Genomic DNA, 15,956 nt, shown 5'->3' on the forward strand with positions numbered 1-15,956 from the left:
CTGCGGGATGCCGTACTGGTCGATGACCTGCCAGATATACCAGTCTTCTTTCCGAGACATCTTCCGGAGCCGGAAGGTGGTGACAAAGGCGTACTCGTCAGGCAAGCCTTGCGGGAACACATCCCTGGAGGGAGACAGAGACAGATGGCGCCGGGCTGAGAGAAGAGGCTGCAGAGGAGGCCCACGCACCCCGGGGTCACGAAGTCCTGCCGCTCGGACCTCCTAGGGTTCTAAAGTCCACCTGCTCGCCTGCCTTTACCGCCTTTCCCTTCAATCAGGGCCTCCATACAGCCCTCCGTGGACCCTCGCTGTGGCCCCTTCATTGTCCCGGTGCACCCACCCTCAGCCCCGTCAAATCCACCCCCGCAGTGCTCGTCTGCTTCCGTCTCTCCAAAATCAGTAATAAATGCTGAACTGCCGCCCCGCCGCGGGGCCAAATGCGGCTGAGTGCTGCAGCCCTCGCCTCTCCCTGCCTGCTGCCCCTCGGCAAGGCCACACTGTCACATCTTAGCCCGCTTGGTCCCTGCCCCACGTGCCAGGACATCCTCCGTCTCCACAGAGCACTGGTTTCCTGAGCTCGGGGGACCAGGCCCTCAAATGGGGGGATCCCTCGGCCCCTGCAGCTCCAGCCCAGACAGCCCTGCACTGCCCTTTCCCCTACAAATTCCGCACGCACGTTGTTCCGTGACAGAAGCTACGGATGTACGGTGTTGTGATGCCCCGCCCTAGCTGAGGGCGGCCAGGCTCTCACGGGGTGACTCCTGCACCCCGCTGCTCAGTGGTCGAGCAGAGGCTCCCCTGCAGACAGCGGCGGGTCTCCAGAGCTCTCCTCTTAACCGTCAGCTGTTGCCCGGCACTCCCTCTCACGGGGGGCCAAACCCTGCTCTGGGAGCAAAGAATGCGAGGCGCTGCCTTCTGCACCGGAGGAGGTGGAAACTGTCTGGCCAGAGAGCCAGGAAGGGAAATGAGGAGGCGTCTGGGTTTCTGGTTCTCAGACTCGTGGACCCTCAGGGACCCTTCGTTTGGCTGTAGAACCTGTGAGTACAGACTGGTCCTCCCTCTGTGATCTCGGTTCACAGATCCGAGCCGGGAGTTGGCCCAGCCGTTCAGAGTCGCTCTCTGAGCTGGGATTTCACCCAGGATCACATCCAGGCACTGGGAGCAGTGCCCTTTACTCCCTCGGGCCTTCCCAGGATTCAGGGACGTCCTAGGTCACTGCCACACGGGAGGGATACGGGGCTTCCCCACTGCTCTGCAAGGACACAGGCTGTGGAGCCTCAGATGGACACTGCCCTTCAATTTTTTTTTCTTCTCATTGCATTAATGAGGCCAACCATGCTACTGTTCTTTTCTAAACACACTTACTTCTCAACGCACGTGTATGTGTAATATACAAATATGCTATGTATGTAAATCCATTATATCTATACATTGATAACTATATTTATATCTCTATCTACAGGCACACCTCGTTTTGTTCTGTTTTAGCCTTACTGTGCTTCACAGATACTGTGGTTTTTTTAAAAATTGAAGGTTTGTGGCAACCCTGCACCAAGCAAGTCCATCAGTGCCAATGATATGTACACTGTTTTTTAAGACGTAATGCTGTTGCAAACTTGAAAGACTACAGTATGGTGTAAACATAACTTTTATACACACTGGGAAACCAAAAAATGTGACTCTCTTCGTTTTGATATTCGCTTTATTGCAGTAGTCTGGAACCAAACCCACAATATCTCTGGGGTGTGCCTCTATCTCTCTCTCTCTATCAAGAGACTAATACTTTTTCTTAGGCTGTGTATATATACAGATATACAGGAGAGGGTAAAGGGATTAGAGTTGATGGACCGACCTGAGTTTGAGGCCAACCTCTGCTTCCTAGGAACTATGAGATTTTGAACAGGTTACTGTCCCATTTTGAGCCTCAAATATCACACCACATAAATGCTGAGGATAATACAAGCCTTGCTCCCCCCATTTTACTGTGGTGAGAAATAAGTTAGATAAGGTGTGTAAAGTGCCCTTGAAACATTTAGCAAGTAAGAAAAATACAAATATTGACACCCTTTTTCATTATGAACAAAATTAACCCATACATTAAAAATTATACGTGTATGTATGTATCTGGGTAAATTGCATTAGAAATGAAAGGGATGCTATTCTCACTCAACACGTCAGAGCTCTGTCAGTTTGTTTCTGTTTTGCCATTAAAACAAACTCGAAACCATGTAGAAATTCCTTCTCAGGACGACTCAGCATAACATGAGCCCAAATCCATTTCCCAGAAACACTTCAGCCCCACGTCCAGAGAGCAGAGTCCAAAGCCATTGTGCTGTTTGCTCCCAATGTCCTGATAGAAAGACGGCACCCTCAGCAAGTGGGAGGCCTCTGCTGGGCTCCCCACCACATGTGTGTAACGTGTGCTTTCCTCCCTCTGTTTTGTTCTTTCTCTATTACACGTTTGCTTTATTATTATTATCATTTTTGGTGCAGCTTGCAGAATCTTAGTTCCCCCACCAGGAATCGAACCTGGGCCCCCTGTGGTGGGAGTGTGGAGTCCTAACTGCCAAGGAATCCCCTTGTACGTTTGCTTTAAAGTGAAGTTGGCTGTGATTTTTTTTTTCTGTTTCTAAGTGGTATGGATGAATTGGACAAGTTAGGCCAAAGAAGTAAGGGGAGTTAAGTGGGAAATGGAACCTGGATTCTGTTCATCCCTGTGTGGCCCCCAAATGAGCATGGGACCAGGTGATTAAGATCACCCAGCATCTGTATCTCAGCCCCTGTGTGGACAGAACAACACCCACAGTCAGGAAGGCACGCCTCCCTTGAGGGTCTGCTGACTGTGATATGGTCTCCATCGCAGGGCGAGGAAACGGGACCCAGAGAGAGAAACTGACGTAGCGTTTCCTGTTCTGAACCAGCACTGTCCCGGGATGCTGGCGCTGTGAGCCGTGGAGGACGTTAGGGCCCGATACAGTCCTGGTGCAAGGCTGGCACTCAGAGAACGCCCACCGAGCTGGAGAAACGATTGCACGCCTGCAAAATGCAAGCTCTGAGGCCTGATGTGGCAAAGCCCACCTTTGCCAGGCTAGTATCTAACGGAGGCTTCCCACTGATCGTGGACTGATTCATCCCCTCCTCCAGGCAGGGCTCAGCTCCACGCTGGGACTCAGCAGGGACCAGACTCAGGCCCTTCGAGGAGCTTCTCCCACAGCTGGGGAGACAGTCTGCAAATGACTCATTGCACAATCGAGTCGCTGGCTTCAATGTTGCTACATTTTATGCAGGAGGACAGGTTGTGAGGAGAGAAAATAAGGGGAGGCCTGGCTTAACCTCAGAGTTAGGGGGAGGCATCCTTGAAAGCAGGACAGATGAGCTCTACTTTGAAGGACAAGCAGGGGTAGAGAGAGGGCAGTGCAGACAATGACAGGCCAGGACGAACCTGATGCCGGAAAGGCAGCACGGGGCTAGATCACACACAGGGTCTTCCCAGGCCCTTAGCTTAAGAATACTCAGAAGTAATTAAAGAGTTTTAAGATGAAGGATAATGTCAAGATAAAATATCACTTTTCATCTTCAAAAGACCATTCTGCCTGAGAGGAGAAGAACGGAACATTAATTTTGGTGTCATCATTAGCCCTGGACTGGAGACCCCACAGGTGTCAGACCCTGGACACATCTTTGCACCATGACCCTCTCAAATGACGCTGCAAGGCGGACACATTCACCTCAGATGAAACAGGTACCATGACTGGGGCACAGGGCCCTCCCATGACTTGTGTAAGGCCAGGCACCCAGCAAACACTGAACTGGGTCTCCACTGGCCAAAACGACTACATGACTCTGGGCGGTGCTCTGCCTGCGTGTCATGCAGTGGCTGGTCCACAGTAGGTACCATGGATCTAAGCCATAAATGATAAACGTTTGTAGTTTACTGAACTAACAGAAAAACGCAGGCATGAACGGATGGAGGATGAACACCACACCTGTACGGACAGGTGAGTGTAGAAGGACCAGGGGACCAATAACGTCAACGGTAATACATGGTTAAGAATGAGGCTGAATTCCCGGGTCAGTGATTCGGCTGCTTCATTTCAGGGTGACCTCACCAGGCACTCTGTAGGCGAAATCCCTGCCCAGTGCTCAGTGGGCAACCGTGCTGACCAGCGCCTTCCCACCCTTTCAGAGGCGTCCCGGGCAGGTCTAGAAGGAGAAGCAAGCACTCACTCAGTCCTTTGCACCACAGGGAAGGCTCCCATCCGGACGTAGGAACTCTGCGCCCCGTTCTCTCTCTCCCCCAAGATCGCCTTCACACTGAACAAATCCATCAGGTCAAAACCTGTCCAAAGAGAAGAGCCAGGAGTGAGTTTGGCCAGAGGAGCCCGGGAGACAGAGGAAAAGCACATCTGCTCTCTGGGAAGGTGGCCAGCCCGTCCTGCCCTGGGGGAGCGGGATTTAAGCGTAGGGAACTGTGCAAATCCATCTCCCAGGTGAAAACAGAAACAACAGAGGGAGAAGACGGACAGCTTCTGTTTCCACGGCCAATTGCAGGAAACAGGCAGAGACGCTGGGGTTTCCGATGAAACATGAGCCTTCGTGAAAGTCCTGGATCACAGGCAAGCATGGAGTAAGCAGTCGGCCACCATTCTGGCGTGTGGCTGGCGTTCAGGGAGCCCACGTGGGGACGCCCGGCTCACACAGCCTGGCTCTGCAGGCTAAGTGGCAACTTCGGCTTTCCTTCTTGCAGCCACATTTCCGCAATTCACTTGGACTCTGCTTGAATTATAATTTAGCAGCATTTAAACTGCATGATTTAAAAGAGCGAAACATCAGAGAGGAGAAAACTCTTCGTGACTCTGCATTAACGGAAAGGCGCGTTTCCTTTTGTCATGGCTCTGAGAGGGGACCCTGCTCACTGGCCACACGATGTAATGGAAAAGACATGAACTTTGGGCTCAGGCGAGCTGGCGGGACGGGGGTCATCCAGCTCAGTCACATATTTGTGGGATGCTGAGTGGGTTACAGAACTCGCAAGAGCCTCAGTACTCGGTCGTGACAGAGGCTTGACACCCGCCACCTTGGCTGTCAAGAGAACCCCAGGTGGTCGCTCAGCCGTGGCAGGAAACCGACTCAGCAGGTCAGTTGTTCACTCAGGATTCTCCACCATCAGCAGCACAAACTTATCCACGACCCCCTACAAAACCACCTGGACCAGTCTGTGGGGGCTGACTTGAGTCCTGCAGCTGGGGTCCTCAGAGGAGCCCAACCACGATGCCCACACGGAGGCAACGGTGGGATGTACCGGCCTGACACTGCGTCCCTGGGGAAGGGGAACCTCGCGGCAGATGAGAGGAAGCCGCCTGTGGGTGGGCACCAGGCCTCACTTGTCTCCGCATCCCCAGGCTAACACACCACGCATCAGTGGCACCTGACCCACGAGACTTCAGGAAGGTTCTTGCTGTCTCCAACATTCTGAGACGCTGCCACGGAAAACAGGAAACGAGCTCGCAGGGCTCACATTAGGATGACTAAAACATCTTCTAACTGGATTCCGTCCTAAGAGATGATTTAGTCATTCAAGTTGTATTTTGAGAGCCTCTCTGTTCCAAGCCCTGTGTAAGATTCTCCAAGAACAGAAAGGAATTCGCATCAATTGAGAGTTTCAGCAGCAGAGTCAGACAGGCCTGGGCTGTGTTCCTGACCACCAGGTCCTAGCTGTGTGACCTTAGGCAGGTTGCCTGACGTCTCTGAGCACCAATTTCTTCATCTGTAAAAAGGGGATTGTCTTTGCACCTCATAGGATTGTGGTGAAGCTTGGATATGATACAAAGCTCTTCGTACGGAGCCTGACATAGGGCAGAAGACCCACAAAATAATTTTCATATTAATCATTTCCCTTTACAATGATTACAGCCTCTTCTCCCACTAGATTCTGTCCGTGGGATAGAATTTCTTTACGCATTCAATACATATTTTTTGAGATCCTGCTCTGTGCCAAGCATGTATGAGCACTGGAGACACAGCTGGGAGAACTGGTACCCTAGTGGGAGACCAATAATAAGCACATGTTCAGCACAAATGTAAAGGACAATTTCAGGCAGGAGGAATAATTAAACAGGATTTGATGGGAGGTGAGCAGGGGTGACCGGGCAGGCCTTGGGGCGGGCCACCTGAGCAGGGGCTGTTCCAGGCCTGGGGCAGGGCCTGTGATGGCCTGGGAAGGGATTCCACGCAGAGCAAGGCTGTGCTGAGATTGAGGCCCTGGGGGACTCTAGGCACCGGCCCCTCCCCAGCCCCTGCCACTCTGAGGTTGCCTAGTTCTCAGAAAATGACTAAGAGTTGCCATCATGTCATTTCTAAACAGCATCTCACAAACCAGCGAATTAACAGAATTCATGGCACAACGTTAAATGAGATTTGATCCTTAAGATAGAAAACACGTACCCAGAAGCTCCCTCAAGGATGAAGACAGCACACCTTGGAACAGTGTGCCCTTTAGTGCCCACTGAGGCAAACGACCTAGGCTCCCCAGAGATGCAGGGGCCCCCCAAGGGGCAGGCACCCCCCAATGTCATCACCCGCAGCTCTGGGTTTAAGGCCTCACAGAGCCCGGCGGGTCCAGCGGGATCAGCGGGTGGAACGCACTGGGCCACACAAGGAGGGATCTCGTGAAGATCCGAAGGGTCACCTGTGCACTGCGGCCCTGGACCTGGAAGTGACCCGCAGGGCTGGGAAGCAGAGGACAGTGGGAGGGGCTGGTGCCTGGGAATGGGGTGAGTGGCCCACAAGTGTTCCATGGAAGGGACACCGAGCGGTAAAGGGCCCGTTTAGGCTCAGGTTCTGTTCCCAGGAAAGGCAGAAGAGGCGGGCGCAGGTTTCGGAGCCACTCTGCCCGGGTGTGAAAGCAGGCCCAGCGCCGGCCGGGCCACAGCCCGCATCCTCGTGTCTCCTTCAGCAACGAGGCAAGGGTAAGGGCCCGACTTGCAGGCTCGCCGCCTCCGGGCCTCGGGGCCTCCGGGCGTCCCTGCCATCTCTCCCTGCGGGAGCAAGTGGGTCCCGGTGGGCTCTCCCGTTTGTCAGCACTCAGAGGCTCTCAGCGGCCGGGGAGCAAAACCCCTGGAGCGGTAACTGCCTGGACATGGGATGGGCTGTTGCTCCAGGGAAGCAGCCACTTTCATTTAAGGAGGGAAAGTGGGGACCGGAGAGCATCTCAGTGAGACACACCTGGGCCCTCCCTGCTCTTAGACACCGCAGCTCCACGGCTCTGGCGCAACTACTCAGCCCCTGCAAACTCCCACTTCACGGGGCTGCCCAAGGCCCACAGGGATGCGCGGGCCCCGGGGGCTCCCACTGAGTGCCGGCTCTGACTCAGAGAGCGGGCTCAGAACCCGGCGGGCACGGGCCCAATGCCGCCCACTACGGTGCCAGGCAGAAGGGCAGAGAGGCCCGCTCCTCCACTTCACAGCTCTGTCCCTGTCACTGGAAACCGCCCCCTGAAGCTGGGCTTCCTGGTAGCAGTCATGTGTGGGAGAATAAAAAATAGCTTTAGAAAAGCAAACATATGCTCTACTTTCTAGTTCCACTTTCGTTGGCTTCCATGGATAAAAACAAAGACTTAAACACCACAAAACTCTGAACAACAAGCAGTTAACCAGGAGGCAGCGAAGGGCGCTGAGAGAAAGATGAATTGCCTGCAATAAATACAGGCCGGGAAGGAAAATGAAAAACGTGCCCGAGGTCAAGGGACCCCGATGCGAGGCACCGCGAGATAAAGCGGCGATTGTTTAATGTAGAAACCGCAAGGATGCACCTTCCCGAAGTCACGGACTCAGCTGAACCAGGTGGTATCAGGGACACCGTGACGATCGCCCAGAGTCCTTCAAAGGTCCGTGCTGGACGAAGCTTTGCCGGACCCCCAGGCACGGAAGTTACTCCCGGGTCTTTCGTGGGTCTGGCCGAGGTGCACACGGTTAATCTGTCCCCAGGAGAAGGTGAGCAATTTGAAGGATGGGACCTGATCTGATTCATGTTTCCATCCCTAAAAAAGTAAGAGCTCTGGTTGTCGTTCTTAATTGAGGCACCGTCAGTGGAAAGAGGGAAGGAGAGAAGAAAGGAATTTACCAAACCATTAAGGGCCTCCTCCATTTAGATGCCCTGTTGGCTGCTCCAATGTTCAACAGGACAAAATCCCAGCCCCAACCCCCAAAAGTTTAGTGTCTACAGAGAAACAGGCACAGAGAGAAGCTGTGTTGGTATCATGGATGGGTAAATGAGAAGGAGGGGGAATGGCTGGGCTTGTATAACAGCACATGGAATATTTTCCCTGCCCAGCTGAGGAGCAATCAGGGAAGGCTTCCCAGAGGAGGCAAGGCCTGGCCTGAATTTAAAGAATAAAATCTGGGCAGACAGAGATGGAGGGAAGGGCATCCAAAGTAACTGGATGTGCAAAGGTCACCGGACCTGAGTCACCGAGGTTCTTTCTGAGAATCCCACTATTTCGGGATGTCAGGAGCCATGGTTAGGGGAGTGAGCTAGGCAGGGGCAGACCAGGCTGGGCTCTGTCGGCCACACGAGGCGGTTTGAGTTTCTTTCTACAGGCAGTGGGGAGCCGCGGAAGGGCTTTAAAGCAAGGGAGAAACACAATCTTGTTTCTGTGCTCGAAGACCATTCTGGCAGTGGGGATGGAGGAGGCAACGGTGGGATGTACCGGCCTGGGGGAGACTGGGGAGAACTAGACTTGGAAACACAGGCCTGGGAGGAGGGAGGGAAGGGGCACTGAGCTGAGACTATCTGAGATGCTCGTGACATGGCGACTGTTATCTGGAGGTCGGAACTCAGGTAGGAACAGAGAGACATTAGGATGTCTGTGGCCCAATCTCAGAGCTGGACCGTGCCCAGCACTTTCTTTCAGCTTTAAATAGCTGACCCCCCAGGAATGTTGTATAACACCTTCAGTCACTAGAATTCGCAGAACATTCCGTTTTTAGAGCCGGGAGGGGTCCTCAGAGATATCATGTCGGATGTATTGTTGCGTAAGTGGGGAAACTGAATCTCAGAGAGTCGGGTGATGGACCCAGGCCTCCAACCTGCTTTGTCTGTTCTGTTCCCCGTGCTCACTGTTCCAGCCCAGATAAGCCCTAAAAATAGCTGGAGTCATTTAAGGAACCGCCTGGAGGTGAGGCTTTGGGGAACTGCATTTTTTACAAAAGCTGCTCCGGTTACCCAACTGCGTCTAAGTTGGCAGTATGCGGCGCCATCCCTCCCTAACTCCGGTCTCAGCTCCAGCTGGCAGGAGCCTTTTTTCTGGTCTGGTTATAATTAGAGGAGACGATAGATCCCGCAGGCTCTCTGCTCTCAGAGCTGCACAAGCAGGGCATCTGCACCGCCTGCTGATGGATGCCCACCCAGCGCTGTGATTTACTTCCTGGGGGCCTCGGAGCCCACCAAGGGGGGGCGAGGTTCCAGGCTTCACTGGCGGCAGATCCACACAGCGGATTCCGCACAGAGGGTCCCGTTTCTATCCAATCACGACAAGACTCCTCAGCGGGATCCTCACACGCCAGAGCCGAAAGGATTTGTTCCCAGCTTGCGTAAGCACACGTGTGCACACACAGACGTGCACACACGCACATGCGTGCACACACACGTACACACACACACTTTCTGAATCTTCCCGGCCAGAATCAGTTATTCTTCAGTGGAAAAAAATACTAGGGGCTCTTCAGTCCGTAGAACGAGAGGAAAGCTCCTTCTGAGTTACAGACGATAAGGCAGATGAAATGGTGCTCATTTGCGTCTCCTCCCTCCCTCCCCCTCTTCCTTCCGACGGGCTGGATGTGAGCCCTGACTCCGCCACAAACTCAGGCAAATTACTTACTGTGTCTGTACCTGTTTCCCCAGCTACAAAAGACACAATAGTGCTGGTCTCCTACACTGTAAGGGTTAAATGAGAAAATAAGTGCAAATCCCTTGGCAGGCAAGGACGTGGTAAGCATGTAAGTGCTGGTAAGCATCAATTATTACCATTTCTGTTATTAATGGTATGACTGTCGTAACTTCGCTTCTGTGAACAGACACACTGGATAATGAATTATTTAGGGGAGATACCATTATGAAGGATTCGTCGCTCAGGAAGCCCGACATGGATGGAGAACAGATTACCCAGAGCCAGAGCTCCGCTGGGTAGTACCGAGGCAATCAGTGGGGACATCCGTGCTCCCAGCAGTTTTGCCCTTTGGACGGTGACTCGGCTATAAATATTTTCACTTCAAGGTAGCTGCATTAACACAGTGACTAGGATGGAAGTCATCTTGCTCTCAGGAGTTAGACAAAGACATCCTGATAGAGAGAGTAAGCACCTCATTGAGCACTGACTACAGCCCAGGCGCTCCCCCCAAGAAGTGCTGGTTTATCCGGGAGACGCTCGATGGAGGAGAAGGGTCAGCAGGGAGGGAGGCACGGCAGCTGACGAGGAAAGCAGCACCAAGCCGGCTGCCCGCTGTGGGGACGTGCTGGCAAGTGGGTCAAGGGGCCGGGTGTTTCTTTACCGACGCTCACTGCTTGAGGGCTGGGTTACTCCCGAGGAGTGTTAATCCCCTGGCACGTTTCACCTGCCGTGCACACAGGGAGCACAGCCTTCTGCGGTTCTAGAAACAACCCTCAGGCGCCAAGGTGCAGATGCTGGCGTGTTCGCGTGGGCAGGCGAACCCGGGCAGGGTCCCTGGGGAAGGGGCAGGGCACTGCAGCACCTATAAGACACCGGGTTCTGATGGCCCGGGGCTCACTGCCTTGGACGGGAGACTGACCGCACTGGTTAGAAATGGACCCAAGATCCTTTGGGGTGGAGAGACGGGGCTCCTGACAGGGCTGGCGTTGGTGAGGGGAGCAGGGCTGGTGTCCTGCAGGGAGGAAAACTCCCCTGAGATCATGCACTTGAAGTGTTCAGCTGGACGCCTGGGAGCAGCTAATGGATGCTCATCACCATCGGGACGAGGGGGCCGGCTCGGCGTCCCCCGCGCACCCAGTTACCCAGTCGTGGTCGCGTTCAGAGTCAGCCTCCGCGGAGTTTATTTCTGCCGCTGGCTCCGCAGTCGTGTGTCTCTGTGTTCCCTCATCTGTTGATTCACTCATGTATTTATGACTCTGATTCACTCCCAAATGCATTTATTTATTCACCCTTTGCCCGGCTGCCAATCACTCACTCACCATGTCACTCACTCCACTGCATTCTCTACCGACCCTACAGCATCACCACCTGCTCCCAGAGGGAACACGTGAACGGTCTTCCCTGTTGACGGTTCGTTGACGGGAGCTGCCACCTGCACAGTTCAGACCGTCCTATTAGGACTTCGGTGAAGGACAGGAATGAGGACAGCACCAAGGCTACCCTTGAATCAAGGAGGGTCATGGTCAAGTCCAGCAAAAAGCACAGAAAGCAAGCCGTGTAGCGTGGCTGTTACTCTCTTACCTGTGATTTCCTTGGTTTCGCCATTGGTGTGCTTAAAGCGATCTCCCTCTACACGAAGGCTGGGGCAGAGCACGTCTGAGAAAAGCAAGAGGAAACAGAGATCGATGAGCAAACGCAGCCCACGGTTCCTCCAGGGCACGTGACATCATTGGGACCCTGCGCCAACCCCCCTGCATGCAGGACGTCCAGCATGGGGCAGACGCAGAGGCAGCGCCACATTGACGGAGTGTTTCATTTACTCCCAGATGTACTTGTTAAGCATCGGCTCTGCCAATACTGTGCTCATACGGGGATGAGATAAGAACAGGCATGGTCCCCACCCACAAGGAGCTCACAGTCATCCATTAGACGGAGTCAGACGTGGAAATCCACACGATCAATGGGGTCATAAGTGACAGAAATGGGTCTGGGTTGCTAGGGCACTAAGGACTCTGATCCAACACCTAGCCCAGCCTGGGGAGGTCAGGGAAGCTTTCCTGGAAAGCTGATGTTTGAGGTTTCCCTTAAAGGAACAGTAAGACTCAGCCAGATGGACAAAAGACCAAAAGGCGATACAGGCAGAGGGAACTTCATTCATAAAGGCAGGAGCTTATAGATGAAAATCTCAAGCCAGCAGGGTGTCAATGAAACAGGAAACGTGCTGGGGGCCCACCTACAAGGTGTCTGTTATGCCACCCCAGGGAGCTTTAGGTGCAATTCCAGAAGCAGGCGTAATCCCAGAAGAAGCAAGACTGCTCAGTTACACAAAGGCAATGGAGTCAGTCACACAGTGAAAAATACTTCATTATACGATATTACATAAACGCCTTATTATACGATATTACATAAATGTCTTATCTGAATGTCTTCATGATTTCTCACTTAAAAAAAAAAGTTGGAAGGAAAAGGGATTCTTCCAGTTGCCCTAAAATTCCCAGAAAGAAACTTACGGTTTCTTTCAAAGGGGAAAGGATAGGGGAGGGATAAATTAGGAGTTTGGGATTAGCAGATACAAACTACTATATATAAAATAGATAAACAACAAGGACCTACTGTATAGCCCAGGGAACTATATTCAATATCTTATAATAACCTATCATGGAAAAGAATCTGAAAAAGAATATGTGTGTGTGTGTGTGGGTGTGGGTGCGTGTGTAACTTAATCACTCTGCTGTACACCTGAAACTAACACAACATTGTAAATTAATTATACTTCAATTTCTAAGAATCCCAGAGAGAGCACCAACTGTCAACGTTAAGGTTCCAGGCCCAAGTGTTGGGTCCACTGCAGGTCTCCTAATCTCTCTGTCGGTGTCAGTACGTGTGACGTGGGACGCCTTACAAAATACACACTTGTTGCAGGGCTGCTTGGAGGACGAAGCAAGATGAGGCCGTAACAGGACTTAAATGTAGCACCCGAGGCAACTCAGTACAAACACTGCCCTGCCCTTGAAGCAATCCGGTTACTGTATACATTATTACAATAATCACACGTTATTAGGCAGTGCTGTCATCCCATCAATTCCACGTGCAGTAATCTCTTTTCATACGTTTTCACAAATGTTTCACTGCGGGACCAGTTTGAGGCCCCTTTTCCAATCAGCACTGAGGGGAAAGAATGAGATCCTCCCTGATTTGGGAGGAGGTATTTTTAATGTTTATCCCAAAGGCACCAGAGGTCTGACAAAGCCCCAAGGAAGGAGTTATTTTGGAAAGAGCACGGAGTTGTCTGTCTAGAACCAGATATGCAAGAGGATGCCAGCAGTGCGCAGTATTTAGACGGCGCCACCCAGGACAGCGGCAGCTGCGGGTGACGGCCAATTGCTTTAAGGTTGGCAGTCCGCCAGAGGGACTGGCTGGGACCGTGCGTCACCTAAAATGAGTTGACTCAGAAGGTTCTAGCCTTGATTATGAGCAAACCTCTGGAGGCTGACACCTGGAGCTCAGGGCAGGCAAAGCTACTGAGCCTTGTCTCTGCAAATATCCCAAGGGGACGCCCTGACTCCCAAACCGGGACGGTCAAAGACAGTCCGAAAGCCACGACCACAGAAAAGATGGAAACGTTTCAAAGACGTTAGCGCTTGCCCAAACTGCTTTAAGAAATCAGTCCCCAAACCACCTGCCAATCCCCTTTTGGGGCCATCACTAAGCCTCATACACTCCAAAGCCTCAAGGGGGAATTTATAGCTGACTTAGTAAGTCAGGACGAATGGCTCCCAAAATACCCCCTGCAGCCAGGCTCCCCAGAGAAGACGGGGCCCCAGAGGTTCACCTCTTGGCAGGGAGGGAGGGTTAGCATCCCAAGTCCCTCTCAGCCCGTAACTACCTCCCTTTGGCCAAGATATGCCCACATCTTGGATAATGATCCATTTATTTCCACGTTAACTCATTTATTCGAACTAAAATACTTACAGAGCTCCAGACACATTCCAGGCACTGAGCTAGTTCCAGGGACACATAAGTGGGATAATAGATAAGACACCGTCCCTATCTTCAGGGCACTCGTGGGCTGTGAGAAGGACTGGGAACAGGTACGCTCAAGGAAGCGCCAGTGCTGCCGTGGCATCCTGTGTCCCCCGCTTCCCAGGCCCCTCCTCCTCAACCCCTGCTGCCACCTGGGTAAGGGCCCCTCGGCAGGGCCCCGTGTCCTAGAGCTGGTGGCACCACGCTCAAGGCACTGACTGGCATGGCTGTCTCCCCGGAGAGTCTGGACACCCGGCTGAGCCTCAGTCCAGCTGTATGTCCACTGCCTTCACTGCTCCAGGCACAGAACAGGCCTCGAGTCTGTGCTGAACAGAACGACCAGTGCCATCTGAGCCAAGCAGTAAAGGCTGAGGGGCGGCCTGGACGCCTCTGGGGCGTGGGCTGCGTCATGACGTTGACAATCAGGTGGGAAGACGCACGGGCTCCGGGACTCCTGCCACCGAGGTGTCGCACACACGGCTAGCTGCCACCCGAATCCCCATCCCCCACGCCTTCCTTGCTGAAAGAGCGTCACTTTTATTCAGAATGGCAGCATTTTCAGCCTATGGAGAACAGCTGTGGCTGGTTGGTCTAAGCCCGCCCTTCCAGCGAGGGATGGACCTGTGACCCAGTGCTGGCCAAGGACATAAATACCAGAAGCGTGCTTGGTTGAGGAGGGGTGGTGTCTTAAAAAGCTTTGGTTTCCCCAATGTAAGGGGACAGATAGGTAGAAAGGATTGGCGGGTGTACTTTCCCTTCTTCCTCCTTCAAACGTGGGACATAACATCTGCAGGACTGTCTAGAATTGAGGAGAGAGGAACTCCAGCTACCCCCAAGCCTAGGTGAAAAGCGTAAGAAAAAGAAACTCATTTTCCTGGTAAAGAAACTACTGACAAACTGGATTACCTTCACTTATCCAATCAATACAGATTTATAGGTAATCATTCAGGATCAACATAAAAAGTAGTTCTGGAATTAAGGATAAGGGTAAGTTCTCAGGAATCAAAACCTGTGCTTAATTAGCTCTTGCTTAGTTGGCCCATTTTCCTTCTTGAAAGTGTGAAAACAAAATAGACATGACTGATTACAAAGCCCCTGCTCCCCTGGAGTTCATGTACTGTCACCCACTGCCATTCGTATTCCCTCAGCTTTCAGGAAGGCAGAACATTCTAGACCTCTGGATAGCAACGAGATCTCTTTCCACAGTAGGAGTTCTTTCTCACCAGAAGCCTTCGACAGAGGCCAAGTCTTGGTTGATCAGGGCTGCTGCTCCCAGAGGGACACACCATGAATTCACTGCAGTTTCCCGGGAAAAACGCTTCCAGCTGCCCTCAGTCTACCAAATGGCAAAAGGGGAGAATGTGTTTGAGCATCAGGGGAGGAGGGTTTGCACAAGGTGGTCTCTGCTGTCCTTCTGCTTCATGCTGAACACCCACGGTCCTGTCTAGAGAAGATGTGCCATGCTGTCCCCTGGCTCCCTGTCCCCTGGCTCTCAGCCAAGAGTCTCTCCAGCTGGGAAAAAAAGGGTGCTAGCAATTACTGAGTGCCTACTGTGTGCCATTCACCCATCTGGAAATTTTACCCACAACAACCATTCGAGGAGGTAGACGTTGTTTCCGTTACACAGATATTAAGAACTGAGACTAAGAGAGGTTAAGAAACTCACCAGATAGGAGGAGTATCTGGGTTTGAATAAAGGTCTACCTGTGTCTAGAATGGAGGAGTGGAGATGCTTCCCCGGCCTAGCTGAGCGGCAGCAGGAGAAGCAAGGAGCAGAGCGCCGAGGGAGGAAGCAGTCACTGCCCATCCATCACCTCCCGGCAGTCGCTGCTGAACGCAGCTAACCACAGATGGGATGATGACATTCCAAGTGGGCAGGGGAAGAGGCGGAGGAGGAAAGAGATGAATCAGACCCCCTGCAGACTCACGGCACAGTTCCTCCGCGGCTCCGAGGCCAGCCAAGAAGTCGTCCACACACCCCCACTTTGGAGAGCCAGGCCCCACGGCCCCAGGGTCGATACAAATAATTAGAATCGTAAGGGTTTCC

At 52.7% G+C, this 15,956-nt stretch overlaps 1 protein-coding gene across 1 annotated transcript in view; it reads right to left on the reverse strand.

The window, feature by feature from the left end:
• Nucleotides 1–15,956, reverse strand: part of COL22A1 (collagen type XXII alpha 1 chain) — a 233,526-nt gene that overhangs the window by 188,299 nt on the left and 29,271 nt on the right. Inside the window, exons 3-5 of the mRNA XM_065895156.1 lie at nucleotides 11,468–11,542; nucleotides 4,228–4,339; nucleotides 1–124 (exon numbers count right to left, since the gene is read on the reverse strand). Of these exons, the coding sequence (XP_065751228.1) occupies nucleotides 1–124; nucleotides 4,228–4,339; nucleotides 11,468–11,542 (311 nt within the window). The remainder of the gene's footprint in view (nucleotides 125–4,227; nucleotides 4,340–11,467; nucleotides 11,543–15,956) is intronic.

The sequence above is a fragment of the Phocoena phocoena genome, chromosome 17, assembly GCF_963924675.1.
Source record: "Phocoena phocoena chromosome 17, mPhoPho1.1, whole genome shotgun sequence".
NCBI lineage: Eukaryota > Metazoa > Chordata > Mammalia > Artiodactyla > Phocoenidae > Phocoena > Phocoena phocoena.